The sequence below is a fragment of the Prionailurus viverrinus genome, chromosome B4 (genome assembly GCF_022837055.1).
Source record: "Prionailurus viverrinus isolate Anna chromosome B4, UM_Priviv_1.0, whole genome shotgun sequence".
Lineage (NCBI taxonomy): Eukaryota > Metazoa > Chordata > Mammalia > Carnivora > Felidae > Prionailurus > Prionailurus viverrinus.
Window position 1 is genome coordinate 48,815,584 of NC_062567.1, and position 24,114 is coordinate 48,839,697.

The 24,114-nt window shown below is 36.8% G+C and overlaps 1 protein-coding gene across 6 annotated transcripts in view; it reads left to right on the forward strand.

Annotated features, from left to right (window-relative positions):
- The window catches only part of PIK3C2G (phosphatidylinositol-4-phosphate 3-kinase catalytic subunit type 2 gamma), a 355,118-nt gene extending 344,048 nt beyond the window's left edge, over positions 1–11,070 (forward strand). For 5 of the 6 annotated variants that reach the window (XM_047868249.1, XM_047868251.1, XM_047868252.1 and 2 more), the window contains 2 exons: positions 88–213; positions 9,284–11,070. In XM_047868249.1, the coding sequence (XP_047724205.1) occupies positions 88–213; positions 9,284–9,436 (279 nt within the window). In that variant the 3' untranslated portion in view covers positions 9,437–11,070. Of the gene's footprint in view, positions 1–87; positions 214–9,283 lie in introns of those variants that run through there. The other variant, XR_007154196.1, reaches the window with a different exon arrangement.
- Positions 11,071–24,114: the final 13,044 nt, after the last annotated feature.

Here is a 24,114-nt window from a genome sequence, read left to right on the forward strand (position 1 = left end):
TGCCTTTGGTCTCGATATTTAGTAGCTCTGTATTTGTTTTCTTTGATAGCAACACACATTAATATTTATAACCATTTTCCTTTGCAGCATCTCCCAGATGGCTCTGCGCCCAGTGCACATGTTGAATTTTATCTTTTACCATATCCCAGTGAAGTTCGTAGGAGGAAAACAAAATCTGTTCCAAAATGTACCGACCCCACTTATAATGAAATTGTAAGTATGATTCATCTCTTGTCCGGTCGCTTTGTATTTTTCTTACCATTTTTCAGCTTAACAACCAAATATGGAAAATGTGCAGTAATTGGAAGCATTATTCCATAAAGGGAAGACATTTCACAAAATAGCCACTGTGTGCTGATCACTGTTCTCGATGCTATGGGAACTGGAAAATACAGATTCTGCTTTCAAAGCATTTATGAACCAATTTTCACATTTTGGCTATCCTCCAGCAAGAGCCCACGATGGTGTTTGTTTTGCCTAACATTATCCCTGACTTCATCTTATTTTCTCTAACCTTATTTTCCCTTACCTGGTTTTCTTTACCTAATAACTTTATCATAGTATATCCTGTGTATAACAATAAACTTCATGAAATCTCCTTTGAAAAAATGGAAAACAATAAACAAGTACAAACCACCAATAAAATTAATTTATATTATATATAGCTCTCTAATTCACGTGTATTTCACAATTTGAATATCCAAACCCTTAACTTCTTTCTGAGGCAAACCCCACGTTTATTCTCCTGACTCCATCCCTTCTCATCTCCTCTGTACCTTGCTCGGATGTTAATTTGTTTGCCTTTCTTAAGGCTACTTCATCCACTGGTTAGGTCAGAAATTTTAAAAAAACAAAACAAACTCCTGAACTCAGCCTTTCTAAAGCACCCACATTTTCTTTCCCTCCCTATTGCCTCCAAACTTTTGCAAAAGTAACTCACATTTCCTGCTCTCACTTCATCGCTTCCTTTTCATTCTTTAATCCTTTGCAGTGTGGATTTTGAACTTAAAGATGCTGCTTTATTAAGAGTGACATCAGTAGACTCCTAATTGCTCAATGAGCCTAATGAACCCTTAGGCTCTACTCTCCTGAACATTTCTACAGCCACGCTGCCAACTGCACCCTCTTTTTGACACCCCCCTTTTGCTTGAGTCTTACCTCTTCTGAACTCCCTCCATCTTCTCTAACCACTCATTTAATTTTGTTCTTTGCCATTCTTCCTCTGAAAAATATTCTTGTTTGCTGTTCCATGATCTACCCTCATTTCCTCTTGATAGTCTCAAAATTATCTTATATACCTAAAAATTTTCATTTAACACCTCTCTGTAAGTTGCATCTGCATCTATTCCTCAAGCCTTGGCTTCTGCCTTAAATTTTTGACCTTCTGTACTTCTGCCTGATTACTAAAGAGCTCCATTTGAATGTCTCCTAGGCACTTTTAAACCAGAGTTCCCTCCGCTGTTTCCCATCTAAAAAGATATCTTCTAATGACACTTCCCTCTCTCTCACTCACTTTTCCAACTAATCCCCAAGTTTTGTCATTTTAAAAGTTTTTTATATGTACAGCCACCTGCCTCTTAAACCCATCACCTTCTGTCTGCCCCATCACTGCTTCTTTGTTTGAGGTTCCTGTGACTTTGGCTACTATAGAATAGCCTCCTATCTGCCTCTTGTGTTTTTCAATCAAATCATTCACATTTCTACCTAAGGTGACTTTCAAAAGCCAGTCATATTTATTTTTTCTACTATTGAAATTTCTTTTGAAAGTTCCTCATTGCCTCATGGATTATGTATCATCCCTATATACTTTTAAAAAGATTGTTTGGGGTACTTGGGTGGCTCAGTTGGTTGGGCATCTGACTCTTGGTTCCCCTCAGGTCATGATCTTACAGTTTGTGGGTTCAATCCCCACATCGAGCTCCGTACTGATGGTGCAGAGCCTGTTTGGTATTCTCTCTCTCCCACTCTCTCTCTCTCTCTGCCCCTCCTCTGCACACTCGTTCTCTCTCTCTCTCTCTCAATAAATAAACTAAAAAAAATTGTTTTGAGATCATTGTAAATTCACATGCAGTTGGAAGGAATAATACAGAGAGAATTCAAATAACCTTTTGCTACTGTCTCCCAATGGTAACATTTTGCATGACTAGAGTACAGTATCACAACCAGGAAACTGACATTGATTACAATTCACTGACCTTATTGAGATTTTGCCAGTTTTACATGTGTTCTTATGCATTTTGTTGTATTTAGTTCTATGCATTTTTATTTTCATTCCAATTGGTTCTATGCATTTTTATCACATGTATAAATTTGTGTGACCATCACCCCATCAAGGTCCAGAACAGTTCCATCACAAAGACCCTTGGTGCTACTCTATTATAGCCACAGACACATCCCTCACTCTAATGCCCACTCCCCCATCACTGTCTACTAGTAATCTCACCATCTTTATAATTTTGTTATTTCAAATGTTATATAAATGGAATCATGCAGTTTGTAACACTTTGAGACTAACATTTTTCTCTCACCATAATGCCCTAGCAATCTATCCAAGTAGCTGCATGTCTCAATAGTTTTTTTTCTTTTCACCACTGAGTAGTAGTCATGGTATGGAAGGATAACATTTTTCTTAACTGTTCACCCATTAAAGGACATCTGGGTTATTTTTGGCTTGGGCTATTGCAAACAAAGCTGTTGTGAACATTGACGGATAGGTTTCTGTGCAAACATAAGTTGTAATTTCTCATAGATAACCGCTCAAGATGTAATTACTGGAATATATGGTAATGGCATATTAGGTTAAAAAAAAAAAAGAAAGAACTTGCCATACTCTTTTTCTATACCATTTTATACTCCTACCAGTAATGCATCCAGTTTTCTCTGCATCTATGCCAGCTATTTTTTAATTTTAGTCCTTTTGATAGGTATTGAGTGTGCTTCATTGTGGTTTTAATTTGCACTTACCTAATAACTAATGATGCTGAACTTCTTGTCATGTGCCTATTTACCATCCTCTTTAGTGATAGGTTTCTGCATGTCTTTGCTCATTTGCTAACTGAGTAGTTTGTATTTTTGCTGCTGAGTTTTGAGAGTTCTTTATATATTATGGATAGTAGTCCTTTGTCAAATAAGTGGCTTGCAAATATTTTCTACCTGTCTTCCATGACTACTTTTCATCCTCTTCTCAGGGTCTTTCAAATTAAAAGTTTTAATTTTGATTTTGTACAAGTTATCAATTTTTCCTTTTTTGGCTGCATATGTGGTGGCAAATCTAAGAACTCTTCACCTAGCACTAGTCCTAAATATTTTCTCTTCTAGTTTTCCTGTTTTCTAGTTTTACATTTTATATTTAATTAAGCCCATTATTTATTGTGAGTTAATTTTTGAATGAAGTATGGGGTTTAGGTTGGAGTTCATTTTGTTGTTGTTGTTGTTGTTGTTGTTGTTTTAACCTATGAGTGCCAATTACTCAAGCATCATTTATTGAAAAAGCAATCCACCAAATGTCTTTGTAACTTTGTCAAAAATAAGTCAGGGGGCTCCTGGATGGCTCAGTCAGGTAAGCATTTGATTTCAGCTCAGGTCATGATTTCTCACAGTTCATGTGTTTGAGCCTCATGCTCAGCCAGTTAAGCATCCAACTTCAACTAAGATCATGACCTCATGGTTTGTGGGTTCAAGCCCTGTGTCGGGCTTCTCTGACAGTGCAGCACCTGCTTAGGATTCTCTTTCTCTCCTTCTCTCTCTGCCCCTCCCTGACTTGTGCTTTCTCTCTCTCTCAAAATTAATGAATAAACTTAAAAAAAATAGGTCAGGAACATATGTGTGCTCATTACCTTTTATTTCTTCACACCTAATCCTATTGTCAGGTCACATAAGACAGCTTGTCATTCCCTGAACAATCCTTAGGACCTCTGTGATGGAGCTGGTTCCCTTCACCCTTTATGCTCTTCTCTGTCAACTTTGAAGCTTACCTCAAATGTGGATTCTGGGAACTACTCCCTCCTAGACTCTTATGCCACACTTGCCATCTTTTACTTAGTTCTACATGCTTTTTTTCTTCTAGTATATTGTAAATTTCTTGAGGGCAAAGGAAATACCTTTTTGTTTTTTGGGTTTTTTTAGTATCTTTAAAACTTAGCTGTTTCTGGGGCGCCTGGGTGGCTCAGTCGGTTAAGCGTCCGACTTCAGCCAGGTCACGATCTCGCGGTCCGTGAGTTCGAGCCCCGCGTCGGGCTCTGGGCTGATGGCTCGGAGCCTGGAGCCTGTTTCCGATTCTGTGTCTCCCTCTCTCTCTGCCCCTCCCCCGTTCATGCTCTGTCTCTCTCTGTCCCAAAAATAAACGTTGAAAAAAAAATTTTTTTTAAAATTTAGCTGTTTCTAAAAATATTTATGGAATTTAATATTTGGGGTAGTTTTATAAGTGATGCTTTATATGGATGTGTAAAAATGCATATATATTTATACATATAATTTAGTAAGGAAAGATCTTCTGAAATTTTATTATTTATCATGATATCAGCAGCTAGAGATATACTCTCCCAATAGTAGATCATTTGTTTCCATATGTTTTCAGTACAAGACCCCCTACATCAATATCAAGAAATTTCTCTAGACTTAATGCTATACTTCAGCATTTGTAAGCCAAGGAGGGACATAAGGACAAAAAGCCACTGACATTTCAGGAGTTTAAATTAACTTGTGTTTTATTTATTTCAAGCAATATTTTAAAGCAATATTTTTAAATAGTAAATACACATGCATGGAGATTATTTTATATTGCTTATTATTTCCGTAAGTTTTCTGATGGCTTGCAATAATTCTGGGTCCTCCCACATTCGTGGCCCATTGATTAGAAATCACTGCAATGCTTTTTTCGTCAGCCAGTACTTGTAGCTTGGACACACTGTTTATAAATTTTAAACACTTTTAAAACTGTTTGGAAACTTTTAAAATTATTTCAACAATAGTCCATAGTCCATGCCTAGTACACTCTGATCTCTACATAACTCAAATAGGCAGAAATGTTAATTAATATGTGGATAAGTGACTATTTTAATAGTAATGATCACCCTATAAACAAGTTTGGTGGGGAAGCTGGTTGAATTTAGAAAGCGATGAGAATAAAAAGAAGACAACATTTTAATTTTTCTCCCATTTTGTTCTGTGTCTTGTATCAATACAAGAATAGTTATAAGAAATGCCAAAAAAAGTACACCGGTTTCAACTCTGGTTTTACTTTCTCTTGCCCTCTATTGTGCTGCTGGAGGCCTCACCTCTGTGCCAAACCCCTCAAATATTTCTGGGCACCCTCAGCAACAATTTACATATGTTTTCTCGGAAGCCCAGAAAATTATCACATGGCATCCACCTCGTTTTTAACTTGTCCCCTGCTTTGCTTCCCAAATACTGCTACATCAACCACTCAGTATGGCTGGGATTTCTTAAACTGCCGAAGCCACGCAATGTTCTGGGAAGTGGGAGAGAATGACCTCACTCCCCTTTTTATATAAATCTCTTAAAGGAATACAAAGTGCATATTACATTGCATCACCAATGTCTTACAAAGGTTTTCATGAAAATAATTATTTCCATTTTTATTCATAGTTCTCTCTTTCCCCCTAATACCCAGACTGAGAAAGGCTGGGTCAGGGACACTGCCAAGGGTCCCTTTTATATCCACCCTTTAGATACTAAACTTTCTTTGATACAGGGCCAAACTTGTCTATTTGACACTTCCCAGAGTGATTCCCAACAGACTTTGCCAGCAGTCTCCCTGAAAATCCCTATCATGTATAGATCCCTGTTGTAGACATGACTGGACTGGAGGTGGGTGGGGCTGGCAGTAAGCATGCTCACAAAACTGCCCTTCAGCTTTTAAGACACAGAGCTGGGATCCTGGCGCTAATGCCCTTGCTCTTTTTCACTCTGTTACCTTTGGCATGTGGTTAAAAACCATCATTTTTTGCAATGATTCATTAGAAAAACAGATCGTATTTTAGGGCATAATTATATTGTTATAGCCAATGCATATTGTACGTTGCATTCCTTTCTTAAGTACTGTTCTGTTATAAAGTATAAAGGGGAAATTAGAACAGAACAGGAACATTCTACATGTTTCACAGATCTTAAAATATCTTGCGGAATGTGAATGATTATCTAGCATAGCAGTAAGTGTATGGTACACTCAGTAAGTCATAGCTATGGTTATCTGTAACATCCTCTCGTTTGATATTCATAACATGATGAAAACTCGATTTGTAAATGAAGACATTGAGACCTTGATGTCAAACATTTCGACCAGAGTCCAGCTACCAGTTTTCAAGTCCAAAACTGCCAGATTCCTAAACTCATACCGACCCCACTAAGTTATGCCGTTGGTCCCTTCCTCCCACACCCACAGAGTTTTCCTGTTCTCACTTATTTTGAACTCTCCTTTTCATTATCCTGCCTCCTTGCTCCCCTTACCACCAGTACTAGACACATTTTGGTTTCCATGTTCTTGTTCTTCCACTGAAGTCACGCTAAATACGCTAAATACACTTCAGAATTATTTACTATGCCCTCAGGGCAAATAACATATGGTGAGTGCTTGTATACAAGTTAACAGATATTAATTACCCTAAACAAGGTTTTTTTCTGTTTGATGCGATAATTTAAAGCCTACAAATTCAGTATTTGTCAGAAGGCAGTGAAGACCTGGCTCATGTCTATAAGTAAAAAGTATCATAAAGTTAAATGGAAAGAGCTGTGCATTTTGGTTCTGTTTATGTGAAGACAGAATATTCATATTAAATCATTTGGTGAAAAAGTCTCAAAGAATATAATCATCTGCATACTTCTCTAGCATTACCCACTAATTAGTCATTGCGCGGTAAGAATAGAGTGTTTATTGTTTTTATTTTTTAAGTTTTTATTTAAACTCCACTTAGTTAACATACAGAATAATATTAGTTTCTGGCGTATAATATTCAACACTTCTATACATCACCCAGTGCTCATCACAACAAATAAGAGTGCTTTTTTTTTTAACAATGTTATGGATACAGTAAAGCAATTAAAATAGATCTATATTATCTATGATGTATAATGATTGCATGTTTATAAAACTTGAGTTACTTTTAAGGAAATAACTTTTGCCTAATGAAGCACAGGGTGTAACCTCTAGAGTTCAAATGTTTGTATTTTAACCAGAAAGGCAATTAATTCTTAAAGTCATTTTTTGAGAATTTCAACTTGCCAAATACCAGGGAGGCTCAATTCTGTCTGGAACTGTTTTCTCCAGTTAACTAATGCAAAATAGCAAGAAACAGCTGTTCCTTTTTGTGTATTTGATGGATCTTTCTCAGCTATAATTTATTAGTGTTCAATAGGTACCAGGCTTTGTTGTAAGGCTTACATTCATTATCTCACTTATTCTCCCCACAGTGCTAAAAGGCAAATATTATTATCACCATTATTATTATGCAAATGAAAAAACATATAGGTGACCATAAATGCATACAAATTATTATGTCATAGAAATTTGTATGTTTAGAGCTTATTTATATGATTCACAGAGTTCTTAAGCCAGACTTTTGCAAAGCCCTGATAGTTAGGTTTATTCCATTTTTCTATTTCACATACAGTCACACTTTAAGGGCCCCTTCATCTATTTTCTCTGTAAAATAAATGAGTTTATCTGCTGAAAGTATTGTGGAGAGGAAAATGGAAGATAGTTTAAACAGTTCAAAATAGCCACTGTGGAGAAAAAGAAAAGGAGCTTACTCTATAGTCCTGGAAAGATAAGAGTTCAGGAGGAGATGTGGCTCACAGAGTCTATGCTGGCATCCCATTGCTGGTAATGAAGAATAATTAATGTAATAGCGTTTTGAGATTTTTAAGGCAGCGCTTAAATTCCTTTACTATCTTAGGGGAATTCAATAAGTGAAATGGAATAATCTGAATCAGCAGTCCTAAGAAACTGAAAAGATAATATTCTGTTTGGAATGAGAATAGGATTCTAGAAGAGGAGGTAGCCAGGAGCTGTCACATGAAGCAGGGTCGACTGGATTAACCTGTTATATCACATCTCATGTCCCTTGATTGAATTGTTTATTTGATAAGGAAATCATTGTTCAGAACAGCTAAAAGATGGCTCTTGAATGGAACTTCATCAATAACTTCATGGGTTCATAAATGGTAGACAAATGCAATATGATGGACCAGAAACCATATCCATATACACTGAGGAGACCTCCCAACTGACTGAAAGGGTTTCCCCCTCAAGTTGTTTCCTCTGCTTCTTTTTTGTACATATAGAGAACACTTTATTTCTATCTTGTAGCTTGGCTATAAAAAGCAAGCAAGTTTGTAGTAGCATATGAAACTCCTTTTCTAAATATGTTCTGAGGAGTTTCCCTGGCAACCATGTTGGGTTTATACACAGGTCTCCCCTCCCTTTATGATGGGTAACTAATTTCTTGATAGTACTACACTTCTGAAGTTTCTTTACTACTGTAGGCACCCAGTGGTAATGCCCATGATTTACTTTCTGGAAATTATAACACACAGTTGAACAGATCCCTTTTTAGAAACTAGTTATATGACTAGCAAGTGAAAAAGAGCAAGACACAAAACTGTACATACAGCATAATTACAGCTCACTTCTTAAAAAGTAATTATATATAGAAAACAAAATAAACATCAAAATATTAACTGTCATTATCTCCCAATGGTAGAAATATAGATTTTCCTTTTTTTGTTTCATCCATATTTTATTTAATAAGCATGTTTTTTCATAATTAAAAATTAAACAATTTTAAATAAATTAAAGTTAGCATAGAATTAATTCTTCCCATGTAGAAGGAAATATTGTTGTACTGCACTAAATTAACACAAGGAAATCATGGAGATTGGCCTGCTCTCCTCATTAGTCTTCAACAAAGAAAGATAATGTTCAAGGTCCCATGTGGCACAATAAAGTCAAGGACAGTTAAAAGGTGATGTATTTAAATTTCCTCCTAGAGAATAATTTACAGTCATATTAAATTTGGGATGGAAAATTATTAATGGAATCAGAATAAATTCTAAGCTTCTTAGAGAAATATTCTGTCATTAAACTCCATTATGTTAAGAGAACCTTTAGCTTTCCAGAATTACAGTTAGAAATGAAAGATCCTACATTAACATATCTATTGCAAGCTAAATGATATTAACGGCTAAATATTTTTATTAAAAGCAATATTTTTTAAAAAGTGCATTTAAGCATATCTGATTTATATTTTCATTATTCCCTTTTCAGGTGGTGTATGATGAAGTCACAGAGCTCCAAGGACATGTTTTAATGCTTATTGTGAAAAGCAAAAGCATATTTGTGGGAGCAATTAACATCCAACTTTATACTGTCCCACTCAATGAAGAAAAATGGTATCCACTAGGAAACTGTATAATTTGACCATTTCTATCAATGAATGCATTATTCAGTAACTACCTATATCTTTTTCCACTTCTGGGCCTCTTTGTCACTAGAGCAGGACATTTTTGTTGTCAAAGGTAGCATAGTGTATCAAGGACACACAAAAGAAAGACATCAGAATTAGTCTGTTAGAGTTATATATTCTCTACTTGTGTTTCATTGTTTTCTTAGAATCTTTTCTCCTTAACAAAGTGCCAATTTATTGTGTAAAATAAAAGAACACCTAATTTTAATATATGTTTTAAATCAAACACATGCTCACATTTTTTAATTGTGTGCCTACTGTTAAAAGCAACACTCTGACTGTAGTTTCCAAGAAATACGGCCATAAATCTCATCAATTAATTTAAGATCTAAGTATATCTGTAACAGATTTTTAACTTTGAAGTAAATATACATACCTGCATACTGACTTATAATCCTATTTATCGAATTATTTATGGAATTAGTAAGCTCCAGCAGAATGATGTATTATTTTCTATCAGAAAAACAAAGGACAAATGCCTGAAATTCTTAAATCCAATTTTTGGAAGAAACTTCTTTGCAGTTTCTTGCCTTTTTCTATGCCAATCAATTAATCATCATTGGATTTCACCCAACCAGAGGCATGATCACATTTTTAAATTTCATTATCCCTTAACTCCACGATGTCAAACTCTGAAACTCTCCCCTCTGATCAAAACCTCTTCTCTTTGCACATCAAGAATTTCTCTTAGTTCTGAAGCTACTTGTGTACTCATCATGACTTGAGTAGACAATCCTACGGATTTCTACCTACAAAGTAGGTACAACTCAAAGCACTATGCTACATTCTTTAAGAGAACAAAATAGGAGTTTTTTTTTTATCCTTGCCATTTAAATTACTTAAAAAAGTTAAAGTCTTGCTTTTTTTTCAATGCTTCACTGTGAACGAATAAAAAAGTAATTTAAGCTCTTAGATATGGTCATCTACATAACCATGTAAACACATAAGGACTGTAAAATTTATTCATTGAAAACATTTGAGTGCCAGCCTAAAGCAGGCAGAAAGTCAATGCAGATGACCGCACTGAAAGGAAAAGTGACTCTGACACAACAGCAGGGCATAAGCAACACATGTAGGATACTCTCCTGAAGTGCCAGGTTCTGGTGAACAGGGACTGCACTGCAGGGAACTCCAGGATTTCTTCAATGTAAAGTCACTTTCAAGAGCAGAAAACATAGTTGACCTTCTTAACACAGAGAAACAGACACAGAAAGGCAGGCAAAATGAGAAGACAAAGAAATTTATCCCAAATAAAAGAATAGGACTAGGCTATAGCCAGAGATCTAAGCAAAATAGCTATAAGTAACATGCCTGATAGAGAATTTAAAGCAATTATAATGAGGATACTTACTGGACTTGAGAAAAAAGTGGAAGACATGAGTGAGACCCTTAACACAGAGATAAGAAATAACATAGTAGAGATAAAGTGCTCAATAAACAAAATGAAACATGCTTGATGAAATGAACAGGACCTAGTGACCTAGAAGATAGAATAATGGAAAGTAATCAAGCTAAACAAAAGACAGAAAAGATTATGCAAAATAAGAATAGGCTTAGGGAACTCAGTGACACCACCAATGTAAAAACATTCAAATTATAGAAATCCCAGAAGAAGACAGAGAGAGGGGAGCAGAAATTTATTTGAATAAATGATAGCTGAAAACTTTCTTAATCTAGGGAAGGAAACAGATATCCATATCCAGGAGGCACAGAGAACTCTCAAAATCAACAAAAGCAGACCCACATCAAGACACATTTGTAATTAAAGTGGCAAAAAATAGTGATAAACAAAATTTTTAAAGCAACAAGACAAAGGAAGACAGTAACTTACAAGGGAAAATCCAAAAAGCTAGCAGGAGATTTTTTCAAAAGAAACTTTGTAAACTAGAAAGGAGTGGCATGATATATTCAAAGAGCTGAAGGGGAAAAATCTGCAGCCAAAAATATTTTCTCCAACAAGGTTACTATTCAGAATAAAAGACGAGATAGTTTCCTAGACAAACAAAAGCTAAAGAAGTTCGTGACCACTAAACCAGCCCTACAAGGAATATTAAAGGAGACTCTGAGTAGGAGACCAACAGTGACAGTATCAAGGTAGGAAACACAAAAGCAGTAAAAATGAATATTTCTGTAAAAATTCAGTCATGAAATTCACAAAACAAAAGGATATAAAATATAACAACATATGCCTAAAGCATGGGGAGAAAAGGAGTAAAGAATGGGCTCAAACTTAAACAACCATCTACTTAATATAGACAGCTATGTGCAGAAGAGGCTATATACAAACCTAATGGCAACCATATATCAAAAACTACGAATAAATGTGCAAGAATAAACAGAAATAAATCCAAATATAAAATTAAAGAAAATAAGAAAACCATGAAAGAGAGGAAGACAAGATCAGAGAAAATCTTCAGAAACGACCATAAAACAAATAATAAAATGACAAAACTATGTATCTATCAATAATTACTTTGAATGTAAATGAACTAAACACTCCAATAAAAAGACATAGGGTGACAAAATGGATAAAAAAAACAAGACCCACCTATATGTTGCCTATAAGAAATTCATTTTAGATATAAAGACACATGCGGATTGAAAGTGAGGGGATGGATATACATCTATCATGCAAATGGAGATCAAAATAAAGCCAGAGTAGCAATACTTATATCAGACAAAATAGACTTTAAAACAAAGACTGTAACAAGAGACAAAGAAGGACAGTATATAATGATAAAGGGGACAATTTAACAAGAAGATACAATAATTGTAAATAGATGTGCAACCAATTGAGGAGCATCCAAATATATAAAATAATTAATAACAAACATAAAGGAACTAATACATAATAATAGAATAATAGGAGAGGACTTTAACACCTAACATCAACAGACAAATCATCTAAATAGAAATACAACAAGGAAACAATGGCTTTGAATGACACCCTGGAATATATGGATTTAACAGATATATGCAGAACATTCCATCCTCAAACAGCAGAACATACATTCAAGTGCACGTGTAATAGTCTCCAAAATAGATCACATAAAAATATAAAATAAGCTTCAACAAATTCAAGAAGATTGAAATCATACCATGCATCTTTTCTGACAACAATGCTATGAAACTAGAAGTCAACTACACGAAAAAAATCTGAAAAACCACAAATATGTGGAGATTAAATAATACTAAACAATACATGGGTCAACCAGGAAATGTAAAAAAGAAATAAAAAACTATATGGAAACAAATGAAAATGAAAACACAATGATCAAAAACCTTTGGGACGCAGCAAAAGTGGTACTAAGAGAGAAGTTTATAGCAATGCAGGCCTACCTCAAGAAGAAAAAAAAATCTCAGATAAACAACCTAACCTTACACCTAAAAGAACTACAAAAATAACAACAAACAAAACCTAAAATCAGAAGAAAAAAATAATAAAGATTAGAGCAGAAATAAAGGATTTAGAAGCAAAAAAAAAAAATAGGTCAATGAAACCAGCTGCTGCTTCTTTGAAAAAAAATCAATAAAATTGATAAACTTATGAAAGTTGAGAAAGGACTCAAATAAATGAAATCACAAATGAGAGAGAAGTAACTACCAACACCACAGAAATACAAACAACTATAAGAGAATATTATGAAAAACATTATGCCAACAAATTTATCAACCTAGAAGAAATGAATATTCCTAGAAACATATACACTACCAAAATTGAAACAGGAAGAAATAGAGAATTTGAACAGATTGATAACCAGCAAAGTAATTAAACCAGTAATCAAAAAAACTCCCAATAAACAAAAGTTCAGATTAGATGGCTTCAAGGGGAATTCTACCAAATGTTTAAAGAAGAGTTAATACCTATTCTTCTCAAACTGTTACAAAAAATATAAATGGAAGGAACACTTTCAAATTCATTCTATGAGGCCAGCATTACCCTGATTCCAAAACCAGATAAAGACGCCACTAAAAAAAGAGAACTACAGGCCAATATCCCTTATGAACATAGATGCAAAAATCCTCAACGAAATACTAGCAAACTAAATCCAACAATACATTTTAAAAAATCACTTGGCATGATCAAGTGAGATTTATTCCTGGGTTGCAAGGGTGGTTTAATATTCACAAATCATTAACGTGATATATCACATCAATAAGAGAAAGTTTAAGAACCACATGATCATTTCAATAGATGCAGATAAAGCATTTGACAAAGTATAACATCACTCATAATAAAAATTCTCAATAAAGTAGGCTCAGAGGGAACATACCTCAACATAATAAAGGCCATTTATGAAAAACCCACAACTAACACCATCTTCAATGAGTAAAACCTGAGAGCTTTTCCTCTAAGGTCAAGAACAAGACAAGGATGCCCACTCTTACCACTTTTACTCAACACAGTACTGGAAGCCCTAGCCACAGTAATCAGACAACAAAAAGAAATACAAGACATTCAAATCAGTAATGAAGAAGTAAAACTTTCACTCTTTGCAGATGACATGATACTCTATATAAAAAACCCAAAGACTCCACCAAAAAAGCTTCTAGAACTGGTAAATAAATTCAGTAAAGTTGCAGGATACAAAATCAATGTATGGAAATCTGATGCATTTCTACATACCAATAATAAAGCAGCAGAAAGAGAAATCAAGGAATCAATCCCATTTACAATTGCACCAAAAACCATGAAATACCTAGGAATAAACCTGATAAAAGAGGTAAAAGACCTGTACTCTGAAAACTATAAAACACTGATAAAAGAAATGGAAGAAGACACAAAGAAATGGAAAGACATTCCATGCTCATGTACTGGAAGAACAAATATTGTTAAAATGTCTATAGTACCCAAAGCAATCTACATATTTAATACAACCGCTATCAAAAATACCACCAACATTCTTCACAGCGCTAGAAGAAACAATCCTAAAATTTGGATGGTACCACAAAAGACCTCAAACAGCCAAAGTAATCTTGAAAAGGAAAAACCAAGCTGAAGGCATCACAATTCCAGACGTAAAGTTATATTACAAAGCTGTAGTCACCAACACAATATGGTACTGGCAAAAAAGTAGAAACATGGATCAATAGAACAGAATAGCAAACCCAGAAATGAATGCACAACTATATGGTCAATTTATCTTCAGCAAAGCAGGAAAGAATATCTAATGGGAAAAGGACAGTCTCTTCAGCAAATAGTGTTGGAAAAACTGGACAGCAACATGCAAAAGAAAGAAACTGGACCACTTTAATACACCATTCACAAAAATAAACTAAAAATGGATTGAAGACCTAAATGTGAGACCTGAAACCATAAAAATCCTAGAAAAAACTCAGGCAGTAATCTCTTTGACATCAGTCATGACAGCTTCTTACTAGATATGTCTCCTGAGGCAAGGGAGACAGAAGCAAGAACAAACTATTGGGATTATATCAAAATAAAAAGCTTCTGCACAGTGAAGGAAAGAATCAACAAAACTAAAAAGCAACCTACAGAATGGGGGAAGATATTTGCAAATGACATATCCAATAAAGGGTTACTATCCAAAATATATAAAAAACTTATAAAACTCAACACCCAAAAAACAAATAATCCAATTAAAAATTGGGCAAAAGTCATGAATTTCTCTAAAGAAAACATACAGATGGGCAACAGACACATGGAAAGATGTTCATCACTTATCATCAGGGAAATACAAATCAAAACTGCAATATCACCTCATACCTGTCAGAATAGCTAAAGTCAACAGCATAAAAACAACAGGTGTTTTTGGAGAAAAAGGAGCACTCATTCACTGTTGGTGGGAATGCAATCTGGTGTAGCCACTGTGAAAAACAATATTTTTTTGTGGAGATTCCTCAAAAAGTTAAAAATAGAACTACCCTAAGATCCAGCAATTGACTCCTGGGTATTTACCCAAAGAATACAAAAACACTAATCCAAAGGGATACAGCACCTCTAGATTTACAGCAGCATTATTTACAATAGCCAAGATATGGAAGCAGCCAAAGTGCTCACCAACTGATGATTGGATAAAGGAGATGTAACACATATATAATGGAATCATACATGTGTTATGTATGTAATATACATAATATACACATGTGTATGTATATATATACATGTGTATGTATATTATTCAGCCATAAAAAAGAATGAAATCTTGCCATTTACAATGACATGGATGGAATTGGAGAGTATAATGCTAAGCTAAATTAAGTCAGTCAGTGAAAGACAAAATTCTACATGATTTCACTCATATGTAGAATTTAAGAAACAAAACAAACAGGAAAAAGGGTGGAAAAAGAGAGAGAGACAGACAAATAAAGAAACAGACTCAATTATAGAGAAGAAAATGGTTACCAGAGAGGAGAGGATTGGGAATGGGTTAAATAGGTGATGGGGATTAAGTAGAACCCTGTCATGATGAGCATTGCGTGATTTATGGAAGTGTTGAATCACTGTACTGTACACCTGAAACAAATATAATACTGTATATTAATAACTGGAATTAAAATAAAAACTAAAAGAAGAAAATATTTGAGTGCCTGGTATGGGTTGATGTGATCCCATTCAAAATTTCACTCATATGTGGAATTTGATAAACACAACAGATGAACAGGGGAAGGGAAGGAAAAATAAGATAAAAACAGGGATGGAGGCAAACCATAAGAGACTCTTAAATACAGAGAACTGAGGGTTGCTGGAGGAGAGGTGGGTGGGGGGATAGGTTAAATGGGTGATGGGAATTAAGGAGGGCACTTTTCAGGATGAGAACTGGATGTCATATGTAAGAGATGAATCACTGGGTTCTACTCCTGAAGCCAAGACTATACTGTATGCTAACTAACGTGAATTTAAAAAATAAATAGAATTTTTTTAAAAAAACAAACAAAACAATAAAATATATGATCATCCAAGTCAAGTAAGTCATCAGTACTGCTGGGCAATTACTCCATATGTTCCAGGTCCCTTCACTCTCTGTTTCTGCTAGACAATGCTTATAAGCTCTTCTCTCTGCTGAAACCCTAGCACCTTCTACCCTAAATGCTCTCTTCAAGTTGATGTTTCCTACTTCACTTAGAAATAGGAATCGGGGCGCCTGGGTGGCGCAGTCGGTTAAGCGTCCGACTTCAGCCAGGTCACGATCTCGCGGTCCGTGAGTTCGAGCCCCGCGTCAGGCTCTGGGCTGATGGCTCAGAGCCTGGAGCCTGTTTCCGATTCTGTGTCTCCCTCTCTCTCTGCCCCTCCCCCGTTCATGCTCTGTCTCTCTCTGTCCCAAAAATAAATAAACGTTGAAAAAAAAAATTAAAAAAAAAAAAAAAAAAAAAAAAGAAATAGGAATCAGTCAGGGGCGCCTGGGTGGCTCAGTCAGTTGAGAGTCCAACTCTTGGTTTCGACTCTGGTCACGATCTCAAGGTTCAGTGGTTTAAGCTCCAAACAGTGCAGTGCCTGCTTGGGATTCTATCTCTCTTCCTCTCTCTTTGTGCCTCTCTCTCTCTCTCTCTCTCTCTCTCTCTGTCAAAATAAATAAATATACTTTTAAAAAAGATATTAGAATCGGTCAAAAGACCTCTGCAGATTACACCACAGCATCTACCCACCTAGCAGATCCTATACTTCACCTTCTGACCTATTACCATAGGAGAACTATCCACACTCCTACACAAAATCAACCTCTCAACTTGTACATTTGATCCCAACCCCTCTTATGTACTCACAAACATTACTGGAATTCCCTTCTGTTCAAAAGCTTCATTTCTTTATTTGCTACTGGGGATAATTCTCTTCAGCATAAAATCATGATGTTACATGGTTACATGATGTTACAACCATAATAAGAAAATTAACAGGACCCTCCTTCCTCTTTTAAATATTTACCTATTGCCCTGTTCCTCTTTGTAGCAAAACTCTTCAGAACAGTTGTCCCTACTCCGTGTCCAGTTTCTCTGCTTGCATTCTTTTCTCAGATTCTTTCCAAGGAGCTATTTGCCCTTAACACTTCACCATAACTACTTTGGTCAAGATCTCTACTGACTCATACAGCTAAATTCAAAGGTCAATTTTCAGCTCCAATCTGACCTAACCTATCAGCAATATTTGACACAATCAGTAACTCCATCTTCCTCAGTACTCATGCTTTACTTGGCTTCCAGGACACCCAACACCCTCTTGTGCTTTCCTTCTGTAACATTGGTGACTCCTCAGTTTTCTGTGCAGGACCATCATCTCCATAACCTCCCATGTTGGAGTGTCCTGGGGCTCACTCCTGGGTCCTATTCTCCATCAACCTTCACTCTCTAAAAATTATATCTATTCTCGTGGCTTTAAATACCTGTTTGCTGATGATCCCCAGTTTTATAACTCCAGCCCAGATCCCCCTCCCAAATTCTAGAGTTCCATATCCAACTGCCTACTATTAAATATCTCAAACTCAGCATATCCCAAATGAGACACTTGATCTTTTCCCCTCAAACCTGTTTAAAGAGCAAAACCCTTGAAGTAATCCTTGCTAGCTTCCCCTCGTTTTCTTAATATAATTCAGTCTATCAGAAATTCCTATTGCCTCTAACTTAAAACATAGCCCAAAGCCAACTGCTTTTCACTTTCCATCTGTTACCACTCTGCTTCAAGGTACTACTGTCATCTTTATCCCAGATTACTACACTCACCTTCTTCTAAATAGTCTCTTTGTTTCTATGCTTACCTTGTCCCCTTTATAGTCTATTCTCAACACAGCAGCTAAAGGGATCATGTCATTCTTCTGCTCAAAACTCTCCAGGAACTGCTAATCTCAGAGTAAAAGCCCCAAACTTTAAAATAACCTAAAAGGCCTTTGTGTTCTTCCCATTAGCTACCTCTGATTTTAACTCCCATGACATCCTCCTATGCTCATAGCACTCAAGCACTGGCCTCCTTTCTGTTTCCTGAGCACTCCAGGCACGCTTCCACCCTGAATCTTTATCAGAAAGCTCCTTCTTTCCAAAAGGTGCTTTGGTCCCATAAATCCACTTGCCTGACCCTCTCACCTCTTTCAAGTCTCGATCAAATGTTTCCAGCTCTGTCAGGCCTACACTGACAGCTCTTTGTAATATTGGAACCTGCCCTATCCCCAGATAAACACTAGATCCTGCCCCCTCTGCTCTACTTTTTTTTCTTGTGCACTTATCATCTTTGAACATTCTATACAGTTTACTCCTTTGAACATTCTATACAATTTACTTCTTTTGTTTATTATTTTATGTTTTGTCTCCTTTCACTAAACAATAAACCCCAAGACTGTAAAGAAGTTTTGTTCACTGACAATGCAACCTTAGACCCCCGCAAAGGAAGTCCTTGCCCTGGGGCCCTCACCATAGAGAATCTTGCTTCCTCCAGTTATGAGCATTAGCCACCCCCAGAACCCTCTTTCTAGACCACATTCCAGGACAGGGATCCCAGAACTCCCTGCCTGCACAGCCTTTGCAGGCCTCTTACAGAGGCACATTCATCTACAGTGAGACTGCATCTTCAGTGTGAGAAATGCGCAGGCCCTAGTGGTGGCCTAAGGGAGGTTGCCCGCAGGGTTATATGGATGCAGAATGTGTCAGCTACAGTGTCCACAGATGTGCAGAAGGCAGCCACAGCAGATCAAGGCAGGAAGAAAAAGTGGGGCATACAGAGAGGGCTCCGGAGGGGAGCCAGCCCTTTTCAGGCTACTGTAATCTGACAACAATCTTCAAGAAGTCCAAGAATTCTAAATTAAAACCTACCTTTCCAGGTGTTTATGAAGATGCATTTGTCGCAATAGGAGAACAAAGCATATTATTTTTAACAGCTTGTTAATTTTATTTATAACTTTTAAGTTTAAGCAGATGGTATGCAGTTTTTATGGACTGGATCATGTCTCCCCAAAATTCACATGTTGAATTTCTAACCCCCACCTCAGAATGTGACTTTATTTGGAATAGGGCCATTGCAGATATATTAGTTAAGATGAGGTCACACTAGAGTAGGGTAGGCCCCTAATCCAATATGACAGGTGTCTTTATAAAAGAGGGAAATTTAGACATAGACTCATACACAGAAACACCACATGAACATGAAGATAGAGACTGGGATGATGCATCCACAAACCAAGGAACACCGAAGATTGCCAGCAAACTCCCCAAAGCTAGGAGAGAGGCATAGAACAGATTGTCAAAAGGAACCCACCCTGCTGACCTCTTAACTTCAGATTTCTAGTCCCCAGAACTGTGAGACAAAAAAAACAAAAAAACAAAAAACAAAAAAAGCTGTTGTTTAAGTCACTCATTTTCTGGTACTTTGTTACAACAGCCCTAGCTAACTAATACATTGGGTCTTCATTTGTTTTTCTGTTTCAGCTCCACAAATACCTGGTGCATAGTTGATGCCAAGTTAGTATTTGTGAATTAATGCCTAAATAAATGACCGAATGACACCAGTAAACAAGAAAAGCAAGGTCTCTAATATTAATTTTCATTCATATAATGTTTTAAAGTTCCTTTAGTCTTTTTTACAAATGTACTTTATTTGTTCCCTACAAGAAGTCTAATAAGATGGGGAAGGAAGGATGATTATATCTTTAGAGGGTAATGACATTCAAATGTCTCATTATAGCATAATCTTTCCATTCAAATGAAATTTTAAATAGAATGTTTGTGCATGTGTGTGTATGTGAGAGAGTGACAGACACAGAGAGGTAATTTTTTAATGTATATTTATTATGAGGGGGTGCAGAGAGAGTGGGGGACAGAGAATCTGAAGTGGGCTCAGCACTGACAGCAGAGAGCCCAACACAAGGCTTGAACTCACAAACCATGAGATCATGACCTGAGCCAAAGTCCGACGCTTAACCAACTGAGCCACTTAGGTGCCCCACAGACAGGTATTTTTAAGGTAAGTGGACGTGAGGGACCTGAAGCATTGGACAATTGGCCACCCCTCAGCCCCCCTCAAACTGTCCATTCTGATCTTAAAAATTCCTGAGAAACTTCCACAGAAAAGGAAGACATGTCAAAAAAAACACAGGCTAAAAGAAACTGAGGATCACAGATATAACATGGCTACCTATAACAATTAAGTGGCCGTGGTAGCAGAGACCCACTTCCAGCAAACTTAGCTCAAGGTCAGGACTTGATTCCCAGAGGGAATAGATTATTGAGAAGGTCCCACTATTTACATATTATCCAGGCCCAAAGGAATGACTTGATAGCATATGGGAGAAATGTTAGTGACTAAAGCAGTTGCTCAGCGATTTCAGGTCTTATATTGCAACACAACTGTCACAAATGAAGATATATTTTATTTCCTAGCACAGGAGCTTGTATGCTCTGAAAACATTTTAGTTGAACTGATTAAATCTAATGAAAGCTTTTTCTTTAGAAAGAATGCTGGGGCCTACATAGCATAAACACAGGAGTTTCAGTGGACCAAGACACCCCGCTTAGACTTTGGGCTTTGGTAAGTGTGGGCCATGCGAATTTATTAATCTTGGTAGTTTGCAATGGCTTATATTGCACCACATGATGGGTTTTTATCATTAAAGGGATGTAGCATTAAACCTTAGGCATTCATGAATACAGGCCACAGAAGATTTAGTCCCTGGAACAAAATAGACTATAAGGAAAGACAACCTTTTTTATTTTCTTGAATAAGCTTTTCTTTTTTTTTTTTTTTTTTTTTTTTCAACGTTTATTTATTTTGGGGACAGAGAGAGACAGAGCATGAACGGGGGAGGGGCAGAGAGAGAGGGAGACACAGAATCGGAAACAGGCTCCAGGCTCTGAGCCATCAGCCCAGAGCCTGACGCGGGGCTCGAACTCACGGACCGCGAGATCGTGACCTGGCTGAAGTCGGACGCTTAACCGACTGCGCCACCCAGGCGCCCCTTGAATAAGCTTTTCTAAGCGTTAGGTGATAAAAGAACATCAGCTGTTTTCTTTAATGGATTTCTTAGCCAGATCTCTAACTACTAGGCCAGAAATTTGAACAGTGGCTGGATTGAAAATGCACTACAAATTTTAGTGGAATTGTAGCTTAAAAATCTTATCTCCAGACACGAATATGCTTGCCTACTATCTCAGCTTCCCCAAATTGTATTCTGTGTGTGTGTGTGTGTGTGTGTGTGTGTGTGTGTGGTGCCCTTAGGGTGGCCGAGCAATGGAAGAGACAATACCAAACTTAAATTCATGATGGGGCGCCTGGGTGGCGCAGTTGGTCGTGACCGACTTCAGCCAGGTCACGATCTCGCGGTCCGTGAGTTCGAGCCCCGCGTCAGGCTCTGGGCTGATGGCTCGGAGCCTGGAGCCTGTTTCCGATTCTGTGTCTCCCTCTCTCTCTGCCCCTCCCCCGTTCATGCTCTGTCTCTCTCTGTCCCAAAAATAAATAAATAAATAAATGTTGAAAAAAAAATTAAAAAAAAAAATTCATGAGGCACACTCATTAGACCTCCGTGACTTCAAAAATACAGTCTCCAGTAGGCTCTGCATCTGATAATTGAAGAAAGTCTAATTATTAGAGCTCAGAGGTTCAAACCATGGCTGTAATCATAAAAGGGATGTCGATTTTATTAATATTTAAATCAAAAGGACTAGGACTCTTTTTATAAAGAGAAAATGCTCTCTTCCTAGGCTGAGGTCAAAAAATAACTGAGTGAGATTATTAAATGCCCAAAAATTGAGAAAGCCATTTAAAGGTCTGTGCCTGACAGCCTTTGGCTCTGAGATTCTGATTTACCCCAGGATCCAGGAAGAAACTGAAGTAGATTCAACAGGTGCCTTATTTCTTACCATCAAAACAAGGGTAATAGAAGGAAAATAAAATAGAACGTTTCAAACTGAGAAGTAATGAGAAAGATATTTCCTTAAAAAAATATTGGGGTCTTAAGGCATAGGCTGGGCAGATATGAAGGAGAAATGAGATGCTAAGAGCTGGGAGAGAGAACTACAAAGTTAAAAAAGTGATAATGCTCAAGTCTAACTTCTCTGAAGGAAGGTGATGGAGAAGGGCAATATATTTCAGTTGTTACCAGTTCAGAAAGGAAGACTGGTACCTAAAAAAATCAATCAGATAAAAAAGGGGAAACGCCTTGGCGAGCAGATATAATGACATCCTAGAGAGAACTAGGTTCAGAAATTTTTAAAAAGATCCCTCTTAAAGCAGCAACATTTTGTAAGAACCAGCAAACCATCCCTTAAAAACTAGGACAGAACAATAAAGTGGTTAAGGAAATCTGGTCAGATTTGAGAGGGAAACCCCAGGAAGAGAGAGGTAAATGACTCCAAGAATTATTGTGTGACATTCAGAGGAACAGAATTATTGGCAAAGGGGGTGGCATATTTGGAGAACATATTTGGAAAATTTATGGAAAGAAAAAGAAAAGAAAATCAAGCAAAGGGAAAACTTACTAAAAGGAAGCCAGACAAGATGATTACAGGTTAAGACTTGACCTAGAATAGATGTTGGTCTAATAGAAGTTGAGTAGGTGGGACTGTCCTACTCCAGAGGGTCAAGATAGTCAAGACTTGAAAGTGTTGTGTGACAAACGTGGAAACTCAATGACTTCATCTTTGTCAAGGCAAAGCTCTGAGAGTAGAAAGTTAGAAAAACAAATGTCTGGGCCAGCGAGCAAAGGAAAAGGAAAAAAGGCACTCAGATCCAAGAAACAACATTGTGCCCATGTGAGCTAGAGAAGTAAAGAAGCCAAAATAAGAAGTTGAATACAAAGTTGCAAAACCAGCTGTAACTATCTGAGAAGCATAAGAATATGGAAATAATAAAAGGAAAAAAAATATTAAAGATTTTAAATGTAGGAAATTCTATTCAACACTTGTAAAATTTAAACCTGAGAAAACAAAGTGTTTTCAAGATCAGGTGGCAAAAGCATTAATCATCACTATTGACTTCTATTGTTCACAAACATCAACCACAGCTTCAGGGAAAGGATCTACCACCAGGGATCCTTCAGCTGAAACAAAGAAACAAACAGTGGTGATGGGGGTGAAGATATTCCCCCACAAGATTGCCATGGGGCAACTCAGTGATAGGATGTTGAAAAGCACTTACCATTGGATTTAGGCTTGTGTTAGATGGTTTGTGGAGGGTGAAGATATTCCCTAGGACAAGGAGCCAACTTGAAGAGCTCCCAATGACCAAGGCTGGGAGAAGTAGGACAATTAGCGTTAGATCGTATCCCAAAGTATAAAATAGTTATGCATGAGTCCATATTGGTAAGAATAACAACATGAATAAATAAATGGGGAAAAAGACACAAATATCCCATAAAGAATTCCAAAGAATTTATGCAGATATTCTGCCTTCTAGAAAATGAAACAGAGCTACCCATTCTTTAGCTGTGGGTTGCACATAGTAACTTCCTCTGAAAGAATATGATACGGAAAGAGGGTGGGGATGGGTAATAGCTTTACAGTGGAGACACCTGACAAACACCAACTCAATCAGGTAATGTAGGTCAATCTCAACAGTGAAAAATCATGTTGATAGTATGTACCTTTGATAAGATTTGATGAAAATTACCTCTGAGGTCTTCCTTCCAAAAACTCACAGTCTCAGTCTAACCACGAGAAAAAAAAAAAACATCAGTCAAACCCAATTGACAGACATTTC